The sequence below is a fragment of the Blennius ocellaris genome (assembly GCF_963422515.1).
Source record: "Blennius ocellaris genome assembly, chromosome: 18".
Classification (NCBI taxonomy): Eukaryota; Metazoa; Chordata; class Actinopteri; order Blenniiformes; family Blenniidae; genus Blennius; species Blennius ocellaris.
In genome coordinates, this window is record NC_137667.1 from 11,800,770 (window position 1) to 11,821,802 (window position 21,033).

The following is a 21,033-nucleotide window of genomic DNA, read 5'->3' on the forward strand; positions in this document are numbered from 1 at the left end:
CGCCAGATCGGAGATAATGAAGGCTCTGTGTTTGCATCTGGTTTCCACAGATCTCTATTCAGGCTTTAAGATCAGTCTTACTGGAAGTAAACTCAGCCTCCTGCTGTCATGTATCCGTTGACACAGGTGCTCCAATGTTGTTTCAGATCTGCTGGATTCAGCCGCTCTGCGTCAACCAGAGTGTCGCTCCAAATGTTTGTGTCTATTAGTATGTGTGTGTGTGTGTGTGTGTGTGTGCGTGTATTATGTTGTGAGCTGTGAGGGAGCAGTAATACTTAAGATAATCTACTTTCACGCCATGATGATACAAGTAGCTGGCATGATGCTGATGTGTCATAGCTGGAACAAGGGGAGCACAATCACCTTTCGGTCTTCTGCTTCATCCTGTGTTCACTGGCTGGTGCAGAGCTTCAAATCTGTCATTAATACAAAGTAAATGAGTCCTGCAACCGATTCTGTCTCACTGCCAGATAGAAGCAATGGTAGCGTGAGATGAAGACAGCTTAATGAGCAGGAGATAATCGAAAGGAATTAGATCTCTATGAAGCTCGTTTTGACATTTTAATCCACTGTAGGCGCTTGTGGTGTTCTCCGGTTGTGTACAGCATAGCTCTCTCTATCTAACTCGTCATAATGATACAGTGCTTTGCTCTTGCGGGTGTAAAAAGGAGCCTCGTTTCAAATGACAATACCAGTGAGCTTTAATTATCAGCTCAGCCTGTCAACTTGACAGTTTCACTGTGAAAAGTACTTTGACCCCTTTGGCAGCCGCCTGCAGAGGGGACCAGTAGATAGTTTATGTCAATGTAAGGAAACAGCAGCACAGTCATCCAGCAGTGCCATATTGATGTGATGCTAAAATTTTAGAGTCACTGAGTAACTATAATCGGAGCTCTCCATTAGTCTCTGATGGAAACAGACATAGACACTCGTAACTCTGACATAATAACGGTAGATCCTTCCACCAAGAGCCAGGAAACGTGCAGCATAGAACAAACACTTGCTCTCCCAGGAGGCCCGTAAATTGGAAAATGCAGGATCCATATCCTGTCCAGAGGCAGATTCGTCTCTCCTGAGTTTGTGTCCCCACCTTATAATTACTTTGTTACCTTGCATTATTAAAATGTGAAAAGGGATTGAAGGTTGGCTGCCAGCCCACAGCTGGCAGGGCCTTCCATAATGGGGAGGAAGATGCCTCAGATCTCTCTGTGCCGAACAACCCTCCCATCATCCTCATTTTCTGTGTCTTCAGGCTGCGGGCGGCCACCCAGCGTGCAGCACGGAGACCTGCTGAACCAGACCGAATCCAACCGGGGCTCCTTCCCCCCTGGCACCCTGTTGGCATATGGATGTTGGCACGGGTATATCGCAGATGGACCGACAGCCATCATTTGTACTAGTACAGGAACGTGGTCTTACGAACCTCCACGCTGCATCAAAAGCAATGGTAAGTCAGGTACAAGAACAGACCCATGACTCTGTGAACAATATTGTCATTGATTTTCACACAATAGGTTTTACTGTTGATGCCTGGTTTTTTTTTTGATCAATTTAGTATTTTTCTTGTATAGGATATTTTGTCAACACTGTTATTTTTTTTCTACTTTACATCAATGGTGATTTATATTATATCTTCTTTATTTGTATCGATCGCCTCTCACCAATATATCAAAGCAGTGATCAGCTTCCCAGGTCTGCCCTACATTCTTATTTTGTTTTTTATCCTTTGTGTATGTGTACCAAAGGATGAGCGAAATTCTCTGCTGAAGGCATGCTTTCTACCCAGTGGGTAAATTTCTTATAACAACTCTAAGAGAATAACAATGAATACAAGATAACACGAGTCTTATAGCTTCTAATAGTATTTATAGTTTTCAGGAGAAATATTATTGAAATAATTACATTCTTTCTATATCCATGGACTTCTAAATAAAAGCTGTGACTGACTGAACTCATGTACACCACCAGTTGTGTTACTAAAGCCTATGGAAAGTAACCTTGAAAGATTTCTCTGCATTAATGAATGCAGCCCAACACACCTCAATAAAGAACGTGAAACTTCCTCAAAGGTCAGCTTTCTGGACTTTGAGTTCAGCTTGTGAATACCATATTGCACCAAATCGGCACCAACAGGGTCGTTGTCCTTGAAAGCAATCCGGGAACATTTTTAAGATAAAAGCCTGAGACTTCAGACAACCACAATCAAACCTGTCCACAGGTAGAAATGATGCCAAACACTTGTTTCCCGCGTGCAACAACAGCAATCATAATCCACACTCCCTCTGCCTCTCTGCAGTGTGCTCGCCTCCTACTGAACCAGAGAACGGGGGCTACCGCTGTCACCCGTCTCCCTGCCACCTCACCCAGAAGACTGTCATCGAGTACTTCTGCGACGAGGGTTACGCTCTGAAAGGAAACTACAAGTTCCTCACCTGCCAGAACGGCGAGTGGGACGGTCCCATGCAGATCAGCTGCCGACTCACTCAAGGTCCGCCGTCTCGGTTCGCCTCGGCTGTTTAGAGGGAAAAAACAAACCTGTGAGCCACGTTCTCACTCTTTTTTTGCTTGTTCTTCTTGCGTCCTCCAGATAAAGAGCCGAGCTCCCCGCTTGGTATACCAGCCCTGTCTATTGTGGCATCCACAGCCAGTTCTGTGGCTCTTATCCTGCTTTTAGTAGTGCTGTTTGTTCTTGTCCAGCCAAAGCTCAAGTCCTTCCATCATAACAGGTAAGGGCCATGCGGCGTTCTCCACCAAATACATACATTTGTGTTGTCACCATTTACAGCTTTTCACATTATAATTTGAGATCTAACTTTTGTTAGTGGTCTTCGTTAACTAAAAAGCGCTTCATTAAAGAAAGCTTTTCTCTGTGAGGACTTCTTGCCTTGCACTGCAGCCCCTTTCACTGTGACGTGTAGTTTCTGGGCTGTTGTGCCTTTGTTGTCGCTGGTGAGGGAGTGTCAGTGAGACTGGGTGAGCTGGCACCTCAGGAGCACACTTTTGATTTTCATGTTGTGTTCCAGTATCGTCTGTGTTGTGAGAAGCCATCAGCTCCTAATACCATCCACTAAAATCAGTTTCGACTTGGTTCTGGGTTTCATATATTCGGTAAATTGAGTTCTGTAGTTTACTATTAAAGTTGTATAAAGGTTTTCCATTGACACGCGCCTTCTTCAGCAGTTTCGGCTGACTAGTTATGCAAATTCGTTCACGTATGACTAGTTCTGCAAGTTAGCATGTCTTGAATACCTGAGAAATGAACGCAGATGAAATGAGCTAATCTGATCACAGTTATTACAGGTCCTTGACAAGAAGCCTGAGACGATTCACTCTAATGCTCATCAGCCTGCTTGTTGATTGTACCGTGGACCAGAGGGCTATAAAGGGATTGTACAGTCCACACTAATCACCAGAGGTTTTACTGCAGCGGGCGTCACATGTGACTTTCAAGCGGAATTTCATTCCAGTTACGACATTGACCTTGTCCACTCTTGTCGTTTTGGTGTGTTTGACTTCTCTCTCCATCACTCTGTTCCTCAGGCGAGAACAGGGAGTCTCAGGTCACCCCAGTTCAATCATGGTGGAGGGTGTCCAGGTGGCACTTCCCTCTTATGAAGAGGCCGTATATGGAAGCAGCGGACCCTGCGGCGCTTCTGGACCTCCTCCTTCTCCGCCACCGCCTCCGGCTCCCCCGGAGTCCCGAGTTCCGATCGTTCTCTCCGAGGGGCTCCCACAGGGGGCCGCCAGAGGTCACGGCTCCGGCCGATCTCGCCACCACAGAGACTTAGACTTCTGCCTCCCTTCCACCTCCTCCTCCTCATCCTTCTCCTCCCGCCATCATGCGGAGACGGTGCTGGTTCATCAGGCACCCTCTCCTTCCTTTTCCTCCTCTTGTTCATCGTCATGGGCTCGCGAGCACCCTGGGGGTGCGTGCGCGGGCCCCCTACCTCTACGTAGAGACTCTGAGAGCAGCGACCAGCACAGTCTGCTTTCTGTCACCTCTACAGACGAGTTTTCTGATGGTAAGAGAATCTATTCAGCTGAACGGCCTTCCTCTTCTTTTTGTCATAGATATTATCGTTATAGATGTTTACTCGTTCAAGCTCCTTTTTTTCTTTTCTTCCACAAGACATTGTGTTGTTACACAATTTTGTAAAAATGTATAGAATTGTAGGTTGTTTTTTTGCTATATTTTTTCATCCAAAAGAGTGTCTGGTGATCCATCCATTCACCCGCTCCAGGCTAGAATTCTAGGGCCTTTAATCTATTTGCACCCACGTCAGTGGTACATCTGAGATGTGTAACCAGCACCGTCTCTGGTTCAGGTGCAGGTTTCTCTGGGTTCTCCAGTTTCCTCCCGCAGTCCAAAACATGCATTTTAGGCTAGTTATTGACACCAGATTGATGAACGTGAGTGTCTCTGTCTCGCTATGTTTGTCCTGTAATGGACTGTAGGCCTGTCCAGGGTGTATCCTGGAAAGTAGGTGGAATAGGCTCCAGCACCCCGTGACACGGTTTAGAAGATGGATTAGGATGATTACTATGAATGTTGAGCAACTATGTTTTCACAGTTGCCAAAATATTGTGATTTAGTGTAACCAACAATTCAGTTGACTGATATAATCAATACTTCTCAGTGATCCTGTCGAACCAGATGAACTCTTTGCATTTTATCACGTTGTTACATGTTAAGTAGATTAGAAACAACACAAGCAGGTTTGATTAAAAATTCTGGTACCTAACCTGTTTTCGCCTCCTCCATCCATCCTCGATACGGCTTGACGAATCTCGGGGTGAAGGAGGGTAGATCCTGGGTAGATCCCCAGTCCCACAATCACAAACACAGAGAAACAGAACGTCATTCTCAAAATGACAAGGGCCTTCGAGCCCAATCTGAGGTCAAACTGGCTGAAGAGTTCACCATGTTCAAATAATATAACGCCACGTGAACCGCAAAGGCAGCATCCAAGAATAAATACACGCCGGCAATCTAAATGAAAATCGGTGTGTAGAGTGATGTAATGGATTGCGTGAGTGTGTAGCTGTTGCTCCTCTCTAAGATGACTCCTCTGTTCCCCTGCAGATATTCCCCTGTTGAAGGAAGCATGAAGCCTGCTGGCCCGCTATCAGCATCTGCAGCAGAGCCCCTCTCTCCCTATCTCTCTCACTGCTGGGCAGGACTGACTGTGGCTGTCAACCCACTCCCCCCCCACCCCCATGACTCCCCTCCCTCCTCCACCCTCAGCAGCCGGCAGAGGGAAACACGAGAACGATGCCCATTCCTCCATCGCAGCCTCCTCTGCCATTGCTATCCACGCAGAGCCAAGCCAAGCCAACAACCAAGACTGCAGCAGAAGCAACGACGGAGCATCACGGGATCCGACCGCTGGGTCGACCTCACAAAGAGCCAGACTAACCGCGTGGCGCCAGCTCCACGTAAACCGTGGAGATCCTGTGTATATGAGTAAAACATACATGCTGAGTCACGGTTGTGTACTATAGGATACATATTACCATACACTTGCCTCCAGCCAGGTGTAGTTCTCTATATTCAAATCTCTCAGAGAGGCTTCTTTTGGAAAATCAAGGAGAAGTGAGACACGTGGACACTGTTCGGGATTACTGCAGATACTGGAGGAGGAGGAGAAAAAAATAAAAAAGTTGTGATTTCCACTCCTGATGCTGTGGCAACCGCAACTCAAATCGTCTTCCCGCTGTACTTGAAAAGTTGTGAGTGACGCCTGAAGTTTTCTGCTGCCCTCTTTGTGAATGCTGCATGTTGTTTTTTTCGGTTCTTGCTGTCGCAGCGCAGTGGCCCACGCTGAATGAAGCATGAAGCCCTCCTCTGTCGTTCCATCGCTCGCTCTCTCTCTCTCTCTCTCTCTCTCTCTCTCTCTCTCTCTCTCTCTCTCTCTCTCTCTCTCTCTCTTTCTCTCTCTCTCTCTCTCTCTCACGCTGAAGCTATCGGTGTATGCAGTCTAGTGTATGGATTAGTACGAGTGACAACCACTTCACCGAAGCTAAAAGCAGGAGTGCAGCGTCTTCTGATGCACCATATCACAGCTATAAACAGAACTGCTCCTTTCTTTCCTGCTGCCAGCTGCACCTGGTGTCTGGAAGCTGCTCCTTCTGTTGCATGAGTGGGATTGATTGGTGGGGGTTTTTTTTATTTTTTTTATTTTTTTTATTTTGGTGCTGCACATCTTTTAACCTGTATAAGGAAAGTGAGGCTTTAAGTCCCAACGTGTCTGACCTGAAGACAGTTGTTGAACATGGTGACTGGGCACATGACAATACTTTGATTTTTTTTTTCTTTCTTTCTGTATTTATTGTTTGGTGTGTGCTTCTGTTTGCTTTGAGTTGCTGAATCTGAGTGTGTGTGTATGTATGTGTGTGTGTGTGCGTGTGTGTGTGTGTGAGAAGCAGGGGGTGACGTGTCCTCCTATGGCAGGCCTTTGATACAGTCATTCCCAGACTCGGCATAGGAAAACATCCCCTCCCGGCGTGAAATAAGTCACATGCAGAAACCAGCGTCATTTCAAGCATCAAACCCGCCACACAATGCGTTACTCATCTTCTCTCCAGCATGAAAACGTGTTCTTTTATGATGAATGGCTGTAAATCACAAATCTCAGAGGAACTGGCTCGCTCCCATCTTCCCGCGGAACTCCACTTTTGTGCATTATTGACACAAACTGCAACTGGTTGCAGTGAAACGAGAAAGGTTTTGTTATATAGCCTCACCCCACCTCACCCCACCCCACCCCTGTCTCCAATGCCAAGTGCAAATATAGGGAAGAATCCTGTTCTTTCTCAAAGTCGTCCTCCATCTTCATAGTCACCTGAACAGCTCTGATGGTTGACCTCGTCACCCTGGAAAAAAGCAAGACTCGGACATATCTGCAGAATTACTTCTCAAGCTTCGCCACTTTAGAATAATAATTCCCCCCCAAAAAAAAAAAAAAAAAAAAGCCACACAATGACCAATTCTCAGTTTGATCTCGCATTCATGGTCTATCATGGTCCACGGCTACATTAATAATGCAAAACAAAATGTTGCCTTAGACTTGTACATTTTCTTTGTCTTTTGTTCGCGTATAATCCCGAGCCTCCGCTTTGGTTGTTTTACATTACTTCAACATTGTTCTGTTTTCCCAAATGGCCTTAATCGATTCTTTTCTATTCTATGCATAGAACTGTCTTTGCATATTTATCACTGCGTTTACTTTTGCTGTGGACACGACTGAACGAATGTCCATTCTTCTCTGTCCCCCTACTTTTATCAGGCTACTGTGATGATGGTGATGATGATGATGGTGGTGAATCTATAAGCACCTATATTGAATTACTCCTTGGCTTATCTTTTGCGACAAAGCATTAAAATATGACGGAAATGAACAAAAACGTAACTTTCTGTTCACAGACACTGTTGTACGGTGTTGCGCCCCTAAAAATAACAGGCAAAAAAAAATAAAAAATCCACATCTTGAATCCTAGTTTCAGCGCTTTCAGCTTTGGTTTTTTTTCCTCTGTACATGGCAGTGGGTGTGAAGATAGTAATTTAATATTTGTATAAAGTTTAATTTAATTTTACAGTGTGTATATAACTTTCTAATTAAAGCTTTCTTTTGAATGTGGAAGATGACGTGTCATATTTTTCTCTCCCTCCTCCATGTGGCTGTCACTTCAGGATAATAATGATGTTACTCATAAGGGAGACAATTTCATGTCTAAATATTTCAGTGGTTGCAGTGTGTGTGCGTCTGCTTCTGCGTGCGAGCCAAAAGAACATGATTCATTTTCCTTTGGATCAGGTCCTGGAAGAATTTACCATCGCTTTGCACATGGATATCACGCCGCAGTTCACTTTGAATGACAACACAGGCACAAGAAGCCATTATTTATTTGAGGTTTGTTTTCCACTATGTAAACATATATGGTTTTCCCATTCAGATCACTGTAGTTCCTTCATAGCCGACTTGTGCGGTCGTCCCCGTTGATTGAACCATCAAATATCGATGAGACTTTAGAATGGGGAAAAAAAACTGCAAAATTAATCAGCAATAAAGTAACATGAAGGAATTGAAGCCAATATAGAAAAATTAAAGATTTTAAAGATTTTTCTTAAAGAAGGGCGATCATCTTGGCTTATAGCAGAGGCCCAGTTCACCTTGTTTATTCAAGTTGGTGTGGAAGTCACTGTCAGTAACCTGCTGCTAAAGTTAAACATTTACAAGTCTGAAATGAAAGTATATCTGGCTGACTCACGGTCAAAAGTCTTCACGTTATCTATACGACTTCATTCACATTACCTGGAATATAAGAAGGTAGATACTTTATTTATCTAGGGCCAAATCATTTTTATACCACTAAAATAATGGCAACATACAATGTTGACCAATATATACAGATTAAATGTATTCAAATATCAGTATTGTACTCCATGGAGTCATTACAGTACAATAACAGCTCCATGTAAAGCAATATACTTAAATTACATCCATTAAAATAACAGCACAAGTAAACATATCAAATACATAATAGGTACATACAATATTCACCATCAAACATCAAAAGTGTACTACAGTCATATAAAGTACTCTGATTTTGCATACAAATGTTTCACTCGGGGTGTTTTGTTGGCGCTGTGTTCAAAAAGCCTGATTTCTTTTGTGTGTGAATTCATGCTTGTGGCACAGTGCCACCTTGTGGTCAGAATGGAAAACTGCACCAATCGGATGCCTCGCCGCGTCGCCTGCGTCCCACTCGGGAATCCTCGGATGTTTCCGTGCTCTGCAGTGTGCTGTGATAAGTCACGTGGGTGGAGGTTGGGCCCACTTTTCCGAACACGGCGACGCTCCATTTTGTTTGATTCAAGACTTAGCGGTTAAACTGTCGACAGCATTCATCCCCTCTCGGCTTCAAACGGTATGCACTTTTTATCTACCGACTTTCTGTGTCTTACTGCGCGGCTAACGTTATCCAAGCCGGTGTTATGTGGCGGTGCGGGTATCAGCACTTTCTAATTTTCATGCAAACCGCTTTGGTGGTTAATGTGCGCTACAAGGCCTCAAAAGGAAGGGCCAAGGCTCCTTAATACAACCGGTGGCGGTTGCCTCGTCGTGAAGATTCCGTCTCCTCTAAATTGTGTTCTTTGTTTCGTTTGCGTCCCTAGTGAACCAACCCTGGCAGACATGAGCGGATGCCGTATTTTTATTGGGCGGTTGAGTCCCTCCGCCAGAGAGAAGGATGTGGAACGGTTCTTCAAGGGATACGGCCGCATCCGAGACATCGACCTCAAGCGAGGCTTCGGCTTTGTGGTGAGTGAAGGAGGCAAAGGGGGAGGAATCATGCCGCTTTTTACCCATTCATGCCCAGTTTGTTGCTTCTATTTGTGGAGGGGGGGAAACATCTTTATATGTCGAGTTAACCTAAATAGTGTAGATTGCTAATTTTACGCAAGCTCTTGTGCGCTGGGTGGCAGTAGTGAGTCAAGATTAGTCCGCGTTAGTTATTACTGACGTATCCAAGGTGTAGTCCATGTTAGTAATAATTCCCTCACAACCACACAGAACCAAAATGCTGTCGTATTATTAAACCCAACAATAAAACGAAATTATCTTTTATGATTTGCGTGTTGTTGTTTTTTTCCTCCAGGGATAAATGATTTCTCTTCCCGATCTTAACACCACCTCCAAATGCATTTCTTTTCAAAGGCCACAGACAGTTACATTCCACATTGAGCTAGCCCGACTTGTAAACTAGAGACATCATAACCATAAAATTTTAAAGGTATAGTAGAGGATTTTCTTCTTCCGGGTGGATCATCAAAATAACTGGTCCTCCCAATTGTCAATCATTCTGGTGATATATGACGTAAGCCCGTCGTACGTGCTCGTCCCTGCGCGCAGCTCACTCCACACGGTCCTCATCAAGCCGCTGGCCGACCCGACGCATTATTCTCGGACATTTTTACAGTTTCACCCCCTCTGGTGCAAATCTTCTTGTAAAGTGAGCTTATGTGAGCGATGCCGACTTGTGACTTGTAAACAGAGCGTGCACGAGGAGAACTGGGCTCGTGCATGTCTCTCGCACGCGTTTTAGTAGGCGTTCCGTCTCGGGAGCAGGTACAGCATTGCGCATGCGCATTTTTTTCAAACGGTGGAGAGGGCGGTTCTTTCCTAAAATTCCTGAAAATCCTCCTGTATACCTTTAACTTTAGGGTCTTTCCTTGTTGTGGAACAAATAATTATATTTTTGCAAAAACCGAAGAATAGTCCCGAAAATTACCACAATTTCAACGTAAAGCCAATTTTAATGATGCCCTCTGATACAAACGACAGTGCAATATCCCCCCCAAAAAATCCACTTGCAAAAAACACATGCATTATCCACATTTTTTACAAACTTTGAGGCTAGTTTTCATGGCAGCATCATTGATATCTCCGCTTGGGCCTTAATCTTACATTGTGACCATTAATCCTAAAGTTTTTTGTTTTTTTTAAAGAAAAGTCATTGTATCCTTTGAAATCTTGACTATTTCCGTGGTGGTTTGGCGGGCTGGATTGGAGCCTCTTGCAGGCCGGTCCTGGCCCACGGGCCTCATGTTTGACAGCTGCTGAACAAATAATTTGTCAGCCTTAAAATAGTATCTGAAGTGAATCTCGCCAGCCTGACACCAGTGCCCAAAAGTTGACCTTGAGTCGAGCCATTGTCTGATCAGGTGTCACTTAGATGGATTACAGCGTTATTGCAGTTTTAATACTGATCTTTTGACGTGTGGCCCGCTGTAGGAGTTTGATGACCCCCGAGATGCTGAGGATGCCGTGTATGAACTTGATGGCAAAGAACTGTGCAATGAAAGGTAAAGCGTTTCACCGAGTACGTGACTCAAAATACATCTGCGTCGCTCGACTTAAATGCTTCCCACACCTTCTGTTTGCGACGCCAGGGTAACTATTGAACACGCCCGTGTCCGTCTGCGTGGCGGACGTGGCCGGGGTGGCAGTGGCGGAGGAGGTCGCTTCTCCGACCGCTATGGCGGCCGAGGGTCCCAGAACAGTCGGAGGTGAGCACCGACCTGAAACCTGCTGAGGTTTGATTAACGCGGGTGGTGTTTTGATGGCGTCTGCCATCGAAAGCTTGAAATGTTCCCTTCTCGTCTGCTGTTTTCTGCATTCGTTGTTATCTTTGTCTGTAACGTTCCCCCGACTTGGCCGTTAATGATGTTTCTCCCCCCCCCCAGTCGCAATCCGCCTCCGATGCGTACTGAGAACCGTCTGATTGTGGAGAATTTGTCCTCTCGCGTCAGCTGGCAGGTCAGTAACACCACACCTTTGTTGTAGACTTTTTAAGTTTCTAACAGCTACATCTTGACACTTGCCAGAGTCTGCCTCCAACAATATACATACAGTGTACACATATAGGCGTAGAACTGCTGCTAAATAAACGGTGACTCTGTTCTAGTCAGTACTAGTAATGGATGTAGCTGATTATATTGTATGACTAGTATTTGTAAGTTGACAGCAAATTTATTGTTTGAAGCTCTCAATTTTTTATCTGCACCAACATGCAGTTTATGAAATGACTCAGAGCAATGATTGCAACAAAACAATTTTTTAATTTGTTCCTGTTTTTCAAATTTTAACCAATTCTTCACCCCTTTATTTGCCAGCCTGACTGTTGTGTCATGTGGAAGAGCTCGCTTATGGTGGAGTTAACCCCTTCTGGGTCCTTCTGTCTGGGTTGAGCCTGTGGTGTCAGCCAGTCTGTCCTACTCCTAGTTGATGCCTGCTGGTCATGTGAGCGCTCGCTCCACACTAGAGGCGCTGGCGGCCCCCTTCGCTCGCTCGCAACGCCTGCTGTGTGGTTGAGAGCGAGAGAGAGGAAACAGAATTGGCAGAGAGAAAGCAGAGGAAAGAGCGAGAGTCGATGATGATGGTGGTGGCGTATTGATCGATGGTTCGTTAATTTGAGGGGCTCCGATCGATCGATATCCCCCCTCCCCTCCCCCCTCTGGTGTTCCCGCACATCGCGAGAGAGAGTGTGAGTTCCTCCCAGGTGCCCATGGATATAATCTGCTGTTATCCCGGTTATGGTGGGCTCGGAGAGCCTGCGGCCCGCCCCCAAGGGGCTTCGCTCTCAGGTAGTAGTTTCCTCTCTTCCACCCTGTTCACTCTCTTTACTGAGGTGGGGTGCCGAGGCACGGGCGGTCCCGGCGCGGAGCCCTGTGCCCTCCTTGCCAGGGACAACGGGGCTCTTAGTGCCAAATGCTGCCCAGGCGGCACCACTGCAGTTCAGTCTATGCAGATGGTGTTTATTTCTCTGTAGTCTTAATGAGACGTTTGTCCAAGGATCTTAACGTGAATCCAGTAATGACGCGTCACAATTGGCTCATACCAAAATTCACTGGCATACAATTGGTCAAATCACAAAATTGCTTTTCCAAAAACAGAAGGGAGAAAAAAGAAAAAAAAAAAAGGCACCCACTTAATTGAATGAGTTAATCAGCATTTGAGGTCCTTGGACTCGCTCTCCTTATCTGCAGTAGCCTGTGTAGTCCTATCAGATTCTAACCATTTCTCTTTTTGGGTAAATCAGTTCATATTTCAGCTTGTGTTTGTGTTCTGTGCCTCTCCGCGAATTGACCGGTGTCTACCTGTGTAGGACCTGAAAGATTTCATGAGACAAGCTGGCGAGGTAACATTTGCAGACGCACATCGCCCCAAGCTCAACGAAGGGTAAGAGCCGACGTCACCGTCGCCACACCGCGGCAGGTCGGATCGAACCACATTGTGACGTGGCGTTAATTTGACTCTTTTGTTTCTGTCCAGGGTGGTTGAGTTTGCCTCTTATAGTGATCTGAAAAATGCCCTTGATAAACTGTCTGGAAAAGAAATCAATGGCAGGAAAATTAAGCTCATTGAGGCAGCTAAGAAGAGGTGAGTGGTCCGCTGTGGTTTGAATCGGAAGCTTTAACCTAAATTAAGAGTTGTATCAATACCTGCAGGTGTTTGTGTTCCAAGAGGCGTCGTTGATGATTCTCTTCGTCCACAGGTCAAGAAGTCGTTCCCGGTCTGAGAGCTCCTCCCGCTCTCGCTCCCGTTCCCGAGGTCGTTCTGCGTCTCGCTCCCCGAGGCGCTCCCGCAGCCCCGCCAAGGCCCACAACCGCTCCCGCTCTCGCTCCCGCTCCCGGTCCCGGTCCCGGTCCCGCACGCCGTCCCGCTCCCGCAGTCGCTCGCCGGCAGGCGGCGCCTCCTCCCCGGGCTCCAAATCGAAGGAGGCGGCGAAGCGCTCCAAGATGAACAAGTCGGCCACGCCTCCCTCCCCCGCCCCCGCCCAGAGGTCCTCCGTGTCCCGCTCCCGCTCTCGCTCACGCTCCCGTTCCCGCTCCCGCTCCCGCTCCACGGACAGCCAGCGCTAAAGTCCGCTCGACTCGTCGGTGATCAGCAGCGGAAGCGGCTTGTAGGATTACAATCAGCTCAGAGGAGGCGACACACGAGCTGCAGCTCTTCTTGAAGCCCACGCGAGTTTTCATCCAGTAAAGTTTGGTTGTTTTACATGAATGCCCTTCGATTTTTCTCACTTACAGAAACGTTATTAAACATGAAGAGCAATATTGCAGACTTCAGGTTATTTCCTCCCTTGGTGACGTCATTGCTGGTTTCAGGTGCACAGCTTGCTGAGAGCAGCGGCGTGTCTGTCGGGTGTTTCTCTCCACGCCGATCAACTTTGAACAGCAGCTCTTTATCAGTATTGAGATGCTTTTCATTGGCTGTTAACCTTCACCTCATTCTTTGCGCCCCTCATGTTTTCAGACTTATTGTACCTGCCACAACTGCTGTGTTGACATCTGTATATCGGGATGCTTGCATGGGCTTTTTTTTTTTTTTTTTTTTTTTTAGCCCTATTTTTAAATGTTTTTTTGTTTTTTTTAGCCTTTTTTGAATTGAACATATTTCAACTCGGCTTCCAGCTTGTTCACAAACCTTTATAACTGGCAGCTTCTGTATTGAGAGCCCTCGTGTAAAGTTACTGAGTTAATCAGATGTATAGTGACTTGATTTCATGTCTCCTGCTTCATTCAGTGACCGTTAAGCTTTGATTTTTGCAACGTTTTTTTTTTTTTTTTTTTTTTAATTTGGGAGTTTGTGTACAGATTTCTGACTTGTGTTAAAAGGATTTAAATGTAATTCCAAGAATACTTGTTGGTACTGTGACTGATGTGACTGTGGTTTAACAAAATGTAGACGAGTTTGAGAAACACTTTTGTACATGAGGATTTTTATTTTCAGTGAAAACTATGAGGGATGTTTGTATAACGTAGGAAGACTAGACGTAACCAATAAATGAGTTTTAACTAAATTGCTTTTGTTTGATTATGTATTGCATATGTAACCACAATGAAGATCTGAGTATATAAAGGTGCTTCCTGGTTCCCAGCAGTCAACAGTTTTATCTTCTCCGGTCAGAAACGGTTCAAACTTCAGAGAAGCTGAGGTCCTTCTGGTTTATCTGCGTTCAGCTTTTTCAGGGGCTCGTTCACGTTGTTGTCGGTCACTGGTTGGCAGGATGAGAAAGTCAAAACATTAGCCTGCATCAAGCAGAATAAACTTAACGATTTCAGAGTACTACTATTGAAAACTACTATCAATGCAACACTGGACAGAGGTAAATCTTGTGACATTGCAGAAACGTATTGAAGCAATGCCACAGCGAAAGCATGCTGTAGTCAAAGCTAAAGAACTTATTCGTGTGTGACCCCCCTTTTTTTTTTTTAGGTGATGGCCTTTTTATCTGGCCAGGCAGTGTAACTTGAGAAGCAATTCTCACACCAAAACTTGGGAATGGACAATATACTCTAAACTGTTCATATGACATTGCCCCTGGCGTTGCGGTTGCCTCCGTTACCTTTCTTCTCGCCGGCGAACCTTTCATAACATCTGAATAAGACAATAAGCATGGTGGCCTCTGTGATCTGGAAGAACCCAAAGACCATGGGGAGCATGAAGAGTGGGCCCATCTCTGCTGGCGGGAAGGCCACCTTCAAGATGGCGGCGCACAGCTGGATGTTCTGACAGCCTGTTTCCATAGCAACAGTCCTCCGCTGCCTAAAGGGAGGGGAAATATGTCTCTTCGTAAGTCATACATGCATTGCAGAATGGCTGTTGATTCTTTAACAAGTAATTCTCCACCCCCAACAACAACAACAACATGAATGACCGTCACCATTTCCCTCAGTGGAGCGGCCGAATGTTGAAACTTACGAGTGGTTGAGTCTGAAGAGCGAGGAGATGATGTATCCAAAGGAGTAGCCTATCATCGGCATGATAACACAGATGGCAATTAGGCTGGGATGCAGCACCGTCAACCAAGTGCTTCCCATGTCGATAAAAAGCAAGAGTATGACGACAATGACACAAGCACACAAGGTAATGACGCCGACCTGAGGAAAACGGCACAAGAAGGAAAACGTATGTTGGCTGTAGGTCAGGTGATAAACTGGCTTTTTATTATTTGAACCCATTCTTCCTGTTGGGAGAGTGTCAGTTGTTGTGATGTGCGTTCACTCTGATAGTTTGTTGAAAACTGTCAAGGAAGTGTGTTTTGATTGTGTGTGATGTTTTTGTTACATTGGAAGTCATTAGTGGTCTACCATCAAAAATGGCACCTAAAGGGTTCAACCTTAATTTTAATTAATTGGGTAATACAATGATATATATCATATATAATAGAGGTGAAAAAAACTCCAAACTGGTTGCTCCATAATCATTTTCAACAAGTTAAAGTTAATAATACAAATCATACCAATGTATTTTCTTTAAAAGAGGGAAATAGAGTCAAATAAATCCTGCAAAGAACTAAGAATGTGCACAAGTCACATGAAAGAAATTAATGTGTACATTTCTGTTGCATGTTCATTTGTGTGCAGTCATGATTACAAAGACAATAACATTTCTGCACTTTAACAACCGTTAGGCGTCATTCGGTAAAAATATCAACGATACACCACAATAACATGAATGTTCATGTCTAATGTATGTCTCTCCAAACTGCCACTGAATAGTGAAGAACAGTTCTTCAGTATTATCCATTGTGCCTCTTCTGCCCCACCTGCAGGCTGCACTTTGTACTGCAAGCAACAAGTAAGTTTGAAGGTGGAAATTAACTTGTATGCTTCAGTTTGGCCTGGACTAACTATTTACCAGACAGTCAATAAAATAATCCAAGGGCCTTTCTGAGGGTCATTATTTCATCTGAGACTCATCAAAGTAATTGATCAAGGAGAGAGAGAGAGGGAGAGAGAGAGAGAGAGGGAGGATCTGGATCCCATGTTACTTTTTAACACTGCAATGCCAACTGGTTATTTGGTTCTTAGTTTGACAGTAACTCGTTTTCCGTCGCCACCACCCAAGAGCTCGTACTTACCTTCATGAAGATGTTGGCATACTTTGGCCTGTAGTGGTTGATCATAATGCCGATGCCACAGGGTACAAGGATCATGGCCAGCGATGCAACGATCTGGGCGTAAGGCAGAAGCTTGTGCAGGTTGGGGAAACCCTGGCAGTAAAGGTAGAGGAGGAGCGGCATCATTCCCAGAGCCAGCACCGTGGAGCAGGTCGTCATCACGATGCTGCAGGGAAAGAGGAAAGACAAGCTCACATTGCATAGATACAATTTAGATGTTGTATTTTATTAAGTGGAAGTGTCTCTCAAAAAGAAAAATACAGGAATGATCAGACACGTCCTAATCATCAAGAACCTGAAGCAGTGATTTGGTCTCTCTGTCCTGTGGTTTATCCACATGGAAATTAAAACCATAACAATAACTAGACAGTCAAAGTCAACACAGATTCAATTCAATTGGACTTTATTTATTATAGCACCAAATACAACACAGTCCTTTCTCAGTGCTTTTTACAGAGCGAAACGAAACAGATCCACGTGAGCAAGCATAGCGACTGTGGAAAGGAAAAACTCCCTCTAACAGGAAGAAACCTCAGCAGAATCTAGACTGAGGTGTCAAGTCTCCTCATGTGTCATAGTCAAGTCCGCCTCTCACGCCTGTTTTGTGTGTGTTTCACCTGTGTCCTCCCCGTCCCAGTGTTTTAAACCTCCTTCCCTCATGTTTCTGTGCCCCGTCGTCATTGTTCTTTCGTGTCTCTGACATCATGCGTCTCCTCTGTTTTCTCCTTTTGGTTTGTGGCTTTGACTTTGCGACTGGATCGCGTTTTTTCTTAAACACTTATGGAGTTAAGGAAAAACAAGTAGGAAAGGAGATTGGAGGGACTATTTGGATCCATCCCTGGTGTTACTGAGCGCTGGGGGTTGAAGCCTCTTCCTCATGTCTTTTCCGTGCCATTATCAAGGAAGGGGAGGCATATTAGTTGACAGTCCCTGGCACATTTTGCTTCATCATCCACCAGTGGCAACGCCTCCTTTCTGCTCCACAGGAACAGTAGAAGTGTAGAATTTGAGACAAACAATTTCAACCGAATTAAATTACCAATAAAATGCATTGATTGACATTTGCAAGGAGATGAAAGCAGCTTCCCAGTCCCTCTGTAACACTTCAGATTGTTGTCCGAGAACATCACCAAGTCCAATGTGCAGCATCAATTGTTTCCACATCAGAGGAAACAGACAGAGATTCAGTGTCTTCTCACAACAAATCTGTTTTTCCAGTTGCCGCCTAGTTTGCTGAAGAGGATTGCTTCCGATCTTGGTTTTCACCGGTTCCCACCTTTGATTTTTTTTGAGTTCCGGTGTTGAGGTTTTTTTTCCCTCCCTGCATGGTAAAGCAGGTCAGGGTGCGGGATGCTGAGACGGTTGCAGACAGGACTATTAGTATGTCCAAAATCCTGCACATAACATTCAAGCCTTTGTTTTGTGTTCCTTCAGTTCCCTGCTGTGACTCAAAGGTAGGGTGGTGTCAGAGTTGCAAAGTCTATTTACTTCTATTTTGAGTCTACTTTTAAGTCTGTGATAAGCATGCCTGGAGAAGTGGAGCTTCCTGTTACTGCATTCAAGGAAACTTAGCAACTTGTTTTTTCTGCTTTTAGAGAAATGCATGGAAACTGTTTCTGATGCTGCTATATAAGTCCAGAAGATTTCTTTACCCTCATCAAGGAGGAACCCGTTTCAATAGAGACTCTGAATAATCACCAATGGTAACCGTTTCTCTTGAAGTATATTGTGACTTTTTTATTATTGTTTTTTAGTATGTAACATGAGTTGACATGAGCCAGGTAAAGTTGCTCTTCCTGAATATCATTCATTGTATTCTAATCACTGACTATCTCGAGGTCACTGCACCTTTACCTTTAGACCTGTGTAAAACCCATATCATGTAAACATTATGAAAGTATTTTTATTGTCTTGAGTTTTCTTCTTACAAATTATATGATGTTCTTTTTAATGATACATACCTAATCTACACACAAGACACTCATTTAAATGGTTTTATTAACTTCAGATTATGTAAATGAACACAAAGTTGCATCACATTGTTACTCTTGTTATTATTTGAAAAATAATAACCTGTACAAATCATTCAGTATCTAGATGCACATTGGCACATTTGTTTGTAACTTTGTAGCGTAGCAGCATGAAAAAAAAGTGATTACTTTATTTCTCTCTCTCTCTCTCTCTCTCTCTCTCTCTCTCTCTCTCTCTCTCTCTCTCTCTCTCTCTCTCTCTCTCTCTCTCTCTCTCTCTCTCCTATGCATAAGGTCTAATATGGTTTAATGTCTTTTATTGTGAAAGCCATGATATGAAAGGAGAGGGTACCTGCTTGTAAATTATAATGATTTGATCAATCAAAATTCAGACTTCATTTTATATTCATCAATTTAGTGGCTTGTGTTAACCATAAACCCCTTTCAGAGTGCTGCGTTTGTTTAAAAATATATTTTCAGACAGAGAGGTAATTTTTTTGCAACATTTCTTCAATGCACTGAATGTTGCAATGCAACAATTGTTATCAGAGAAGTTTCACATGTGAAGCATCAAATGTGTCGCTCTTGTCAAACATTTGCTACAAAGTCTTGGAGCAGTGAAGTCTACAGTAGATGTAGCAATAATGTCTTTGCTGCAGAGCAAAGGGAACCACTGACTTAACTGAAATCCAAGTGTAATTCTTAACCTTAAATACATGCAAGTCATTCTGTGTTTCATTTTGTTTGGTGCTCAACAATTTCGACTTAATAATCATCTACCTGAGGTTCATGTCCCCCTTCAGAGCCAGAGCCAGGATGTTGGAGAAAGCTCCTCCAGGACTGCAGCCACAGATCAACACTGCCACTGCCATCAGGCCCTGGAGCTGGAACGCCTGCAACACCACACGAGTACAACCTCACCCAGAAAGCCACCCATGTCTGCCACTCTTCATAAGTTCTATGAAGGTTTATGAGTTTTAATGTGAAGGAAGTTCAGAGAGTTGAATTGATCAGTTTTCAGCACCAAGGTAAATACATTAAATACATTATGATTCCTTTATCAGTTGCTTTGGTCATTTGCTGTATCTCTCTATTTTTATTTTATTTTATCATTATGAGGATTGTCAAGCATAGATACACTGTAAATGATCATCTTTGCACTTTCAACAACCCTAACATCTTTGCAGAATTTCCACATCAATGCCTCATGTATAAACAGATGTCAATACATTTATTTTTAATATAACATCTTGAGATGGATGGACATTTCTTGAATGTGCATCTTGGTGAATAAAGTAGAATCTGAATTCATTGAAAAGCTCAGATTCACAATCATCAATTCTGCTGTTTATGTCCAATATAATTCCAACAAACGTTTTTAAATCAGCACTTGAATGCTGGCATTTTCAAGTGCCTTATTTTGTTTTGTGGATTTTTGTGTGCTTTAAACAGACAAGTTTGGAAACTTTACTTTTTAAGGGCACAGAAAGCAATCATTTCTCCAAAAAAAAATCAGTTATTCTAAATGTTGATAATTACAATAAAATTGATAATTTCTTTACCAAGTGTGGTGGCCTTCTCATCCAGCGCCCTGCAACCCTGACAGGATAAAGCAGGATTGAAGATGGATGGATCAATAATCGGCCACTTCTATTTGCATGTTTTCCCTGTGCATGTGTGAGTACTCTGGCTTCTGTCCACAGATTAGTCACCGAACCTGAAATTCTTGTAGGTATTATTGTGACCTGGAGCCCTGTGAAGGACTTGTGATCACATAATGTTCACTGGGAGACAACCTTGATTTGGATGAAAGGATCCCTGTTTACTAGAATAAAGGCAACATGACTCCTGCAGAGATACCAACCTTTGATAGAGTGAAGGCAGTGAGAGGCATAACCCCGTATTGTGCCACGATAGCGATTGCCACTCCTTTAGGTTTTAGTATGTTTTTCTGAAAAGAACAAAGGGTACAAACGTCTTAATAAAACTATAAAGTGGATCTATATTGTGCATGCACAGTGAACGTAAATGAGCAGACTTGCTGAGTTCACCTTGATCTTGGATATCTCCATGGTGCAACCCATTGACACCATGTTTATTGTCAACGCCACGATCAGAGTAATGCTGATGACTTTGCTCATTACTGGTGACAAGTGAGCGTAGACGGTGCTGGAGTTACTAGCAGTCAAATTGAACAGGAAGCTGACATTTTCCCCCAGATCAAGATCAGGTAACAGATCAGTTGTGTAATCCATGATGTCCATGTGGGGTCGTGAGCTGTAACTGGAAAACACAGAAAGCAGAGTTAGACAACAAGACAAGAAGACGTATGAGGACACATGACTGGAATGAATCTAACGTGTTTAAAATGTTTAGTTAAAGGAGTACAATAAATAATTAACAATGTGACTGCCTAGAAAACATATTTCAAACAGAAACAGACAATCGCAACCACACTCACATTCATAAAGAAACCATTATAGGGACAAATTCCTGTTTTAAAACTGTCATATATAAACCCACATATAGAAGTCCACAGTGCTAACCAAAACCGATCTTTACACAGTGACGAACAAAAATCTGCTGAAATATATGA

The 21,033-nt window shown here is 44.0% G+C and overlaps 3 protein-coding genes across 3 annotated transcripts in view; 2 read left to right on the top strand and 1 right to left on the bottom strand.

Moving 5' to 3' along the window:
- The window catches only part of susd6 (sushi domain containing 6), a 31,419-nt gene extending 23,779 nt beyond the window's left edge, over window positions 1-7,640 (top strand). The window contains exons 3-7 of the mRNA XM_080513673.1: window positions 1,253-1,447; window positions 2,297-2,488; window positions 2,588-2,726; window positions 3,541-4,022; window positions 5,084-7,640. Of these exons, the coding sequence (XP_080369799.1) occupies window positions 1,253-1,447; window positions 2,297-2,488; window positions 2,588-2,726; window positions 3,541-4,022; window positions 5,084-5,109 (1,034 nt within the window). The 3' untranslated portion in view covers window positions 5,110-7,640. The remainder of the gene's footprint in view (window positions 1-1,252; window positions 1,448-2,296; window positions 2,489-2,587; window positions 2,727-3,540; window positions 4,023-5,083) is intronic.
- A 1,172-nt stretch (window positions 7,641-8,812) lies between these two features.
- srsf5b (serine and arginine rich splicing factor 5b) lies at window positions 8,813-14,358 on the top strand. The gene is made up of 8 exons (XM_080513904.1): window positions 8,813-8,928; window positions 9,176-9,320; window positions 10,794-10,864; window positions 10,952-11,068; window positions 11,246-11,318; window positions 12,667-12,740; window positions 12,834-12,941; window positions 13,057-14,358. Exons 2-8 carry the CDS (start codon window positions 9,195-9,197, stop codon window positions 13,421-13,423), a joined length of 936 nt encoding a protein of 311 aa, XP_080370030.1. The 5' UTR covers window positions 8,813-8,928; window positions 9,176-9,194; the 3' UTR covers window positions 13,424-14,358.
- A 127-nt stretch (window positions 14,359-14,485) lies between these two features.
- On the bottom strand, window positions 14,486-20,560 carry slc10a1 (solute carrier family 10 member 1; the record flags this gene model as incomplete). The annotated part of the gene is made up of 7 exons (XM_080514036.1): window positions 20,489-20,560; window positions 20,302-20,388; window positions 19,218-19,330; window positions 16,429-16,633; window positions 15,267-15,445; window positions 14,911-15,110; window positions 14,486-14,559 (listed from the first exon to the last, which is right to left on the bottom strand). The coding sequence occupies exons 1-7, from the start codon at window positions 20,528-20,530 to the stop codon at window positions 14,486-14,488; spliced, it is 900 nt and encodes a 299-aa protein (XP_080370162.1). The 5' UTR covers window positions 20,531-20,560.
- Window positions 20,561-21,033: the final 473 nt, after the last annotated feature.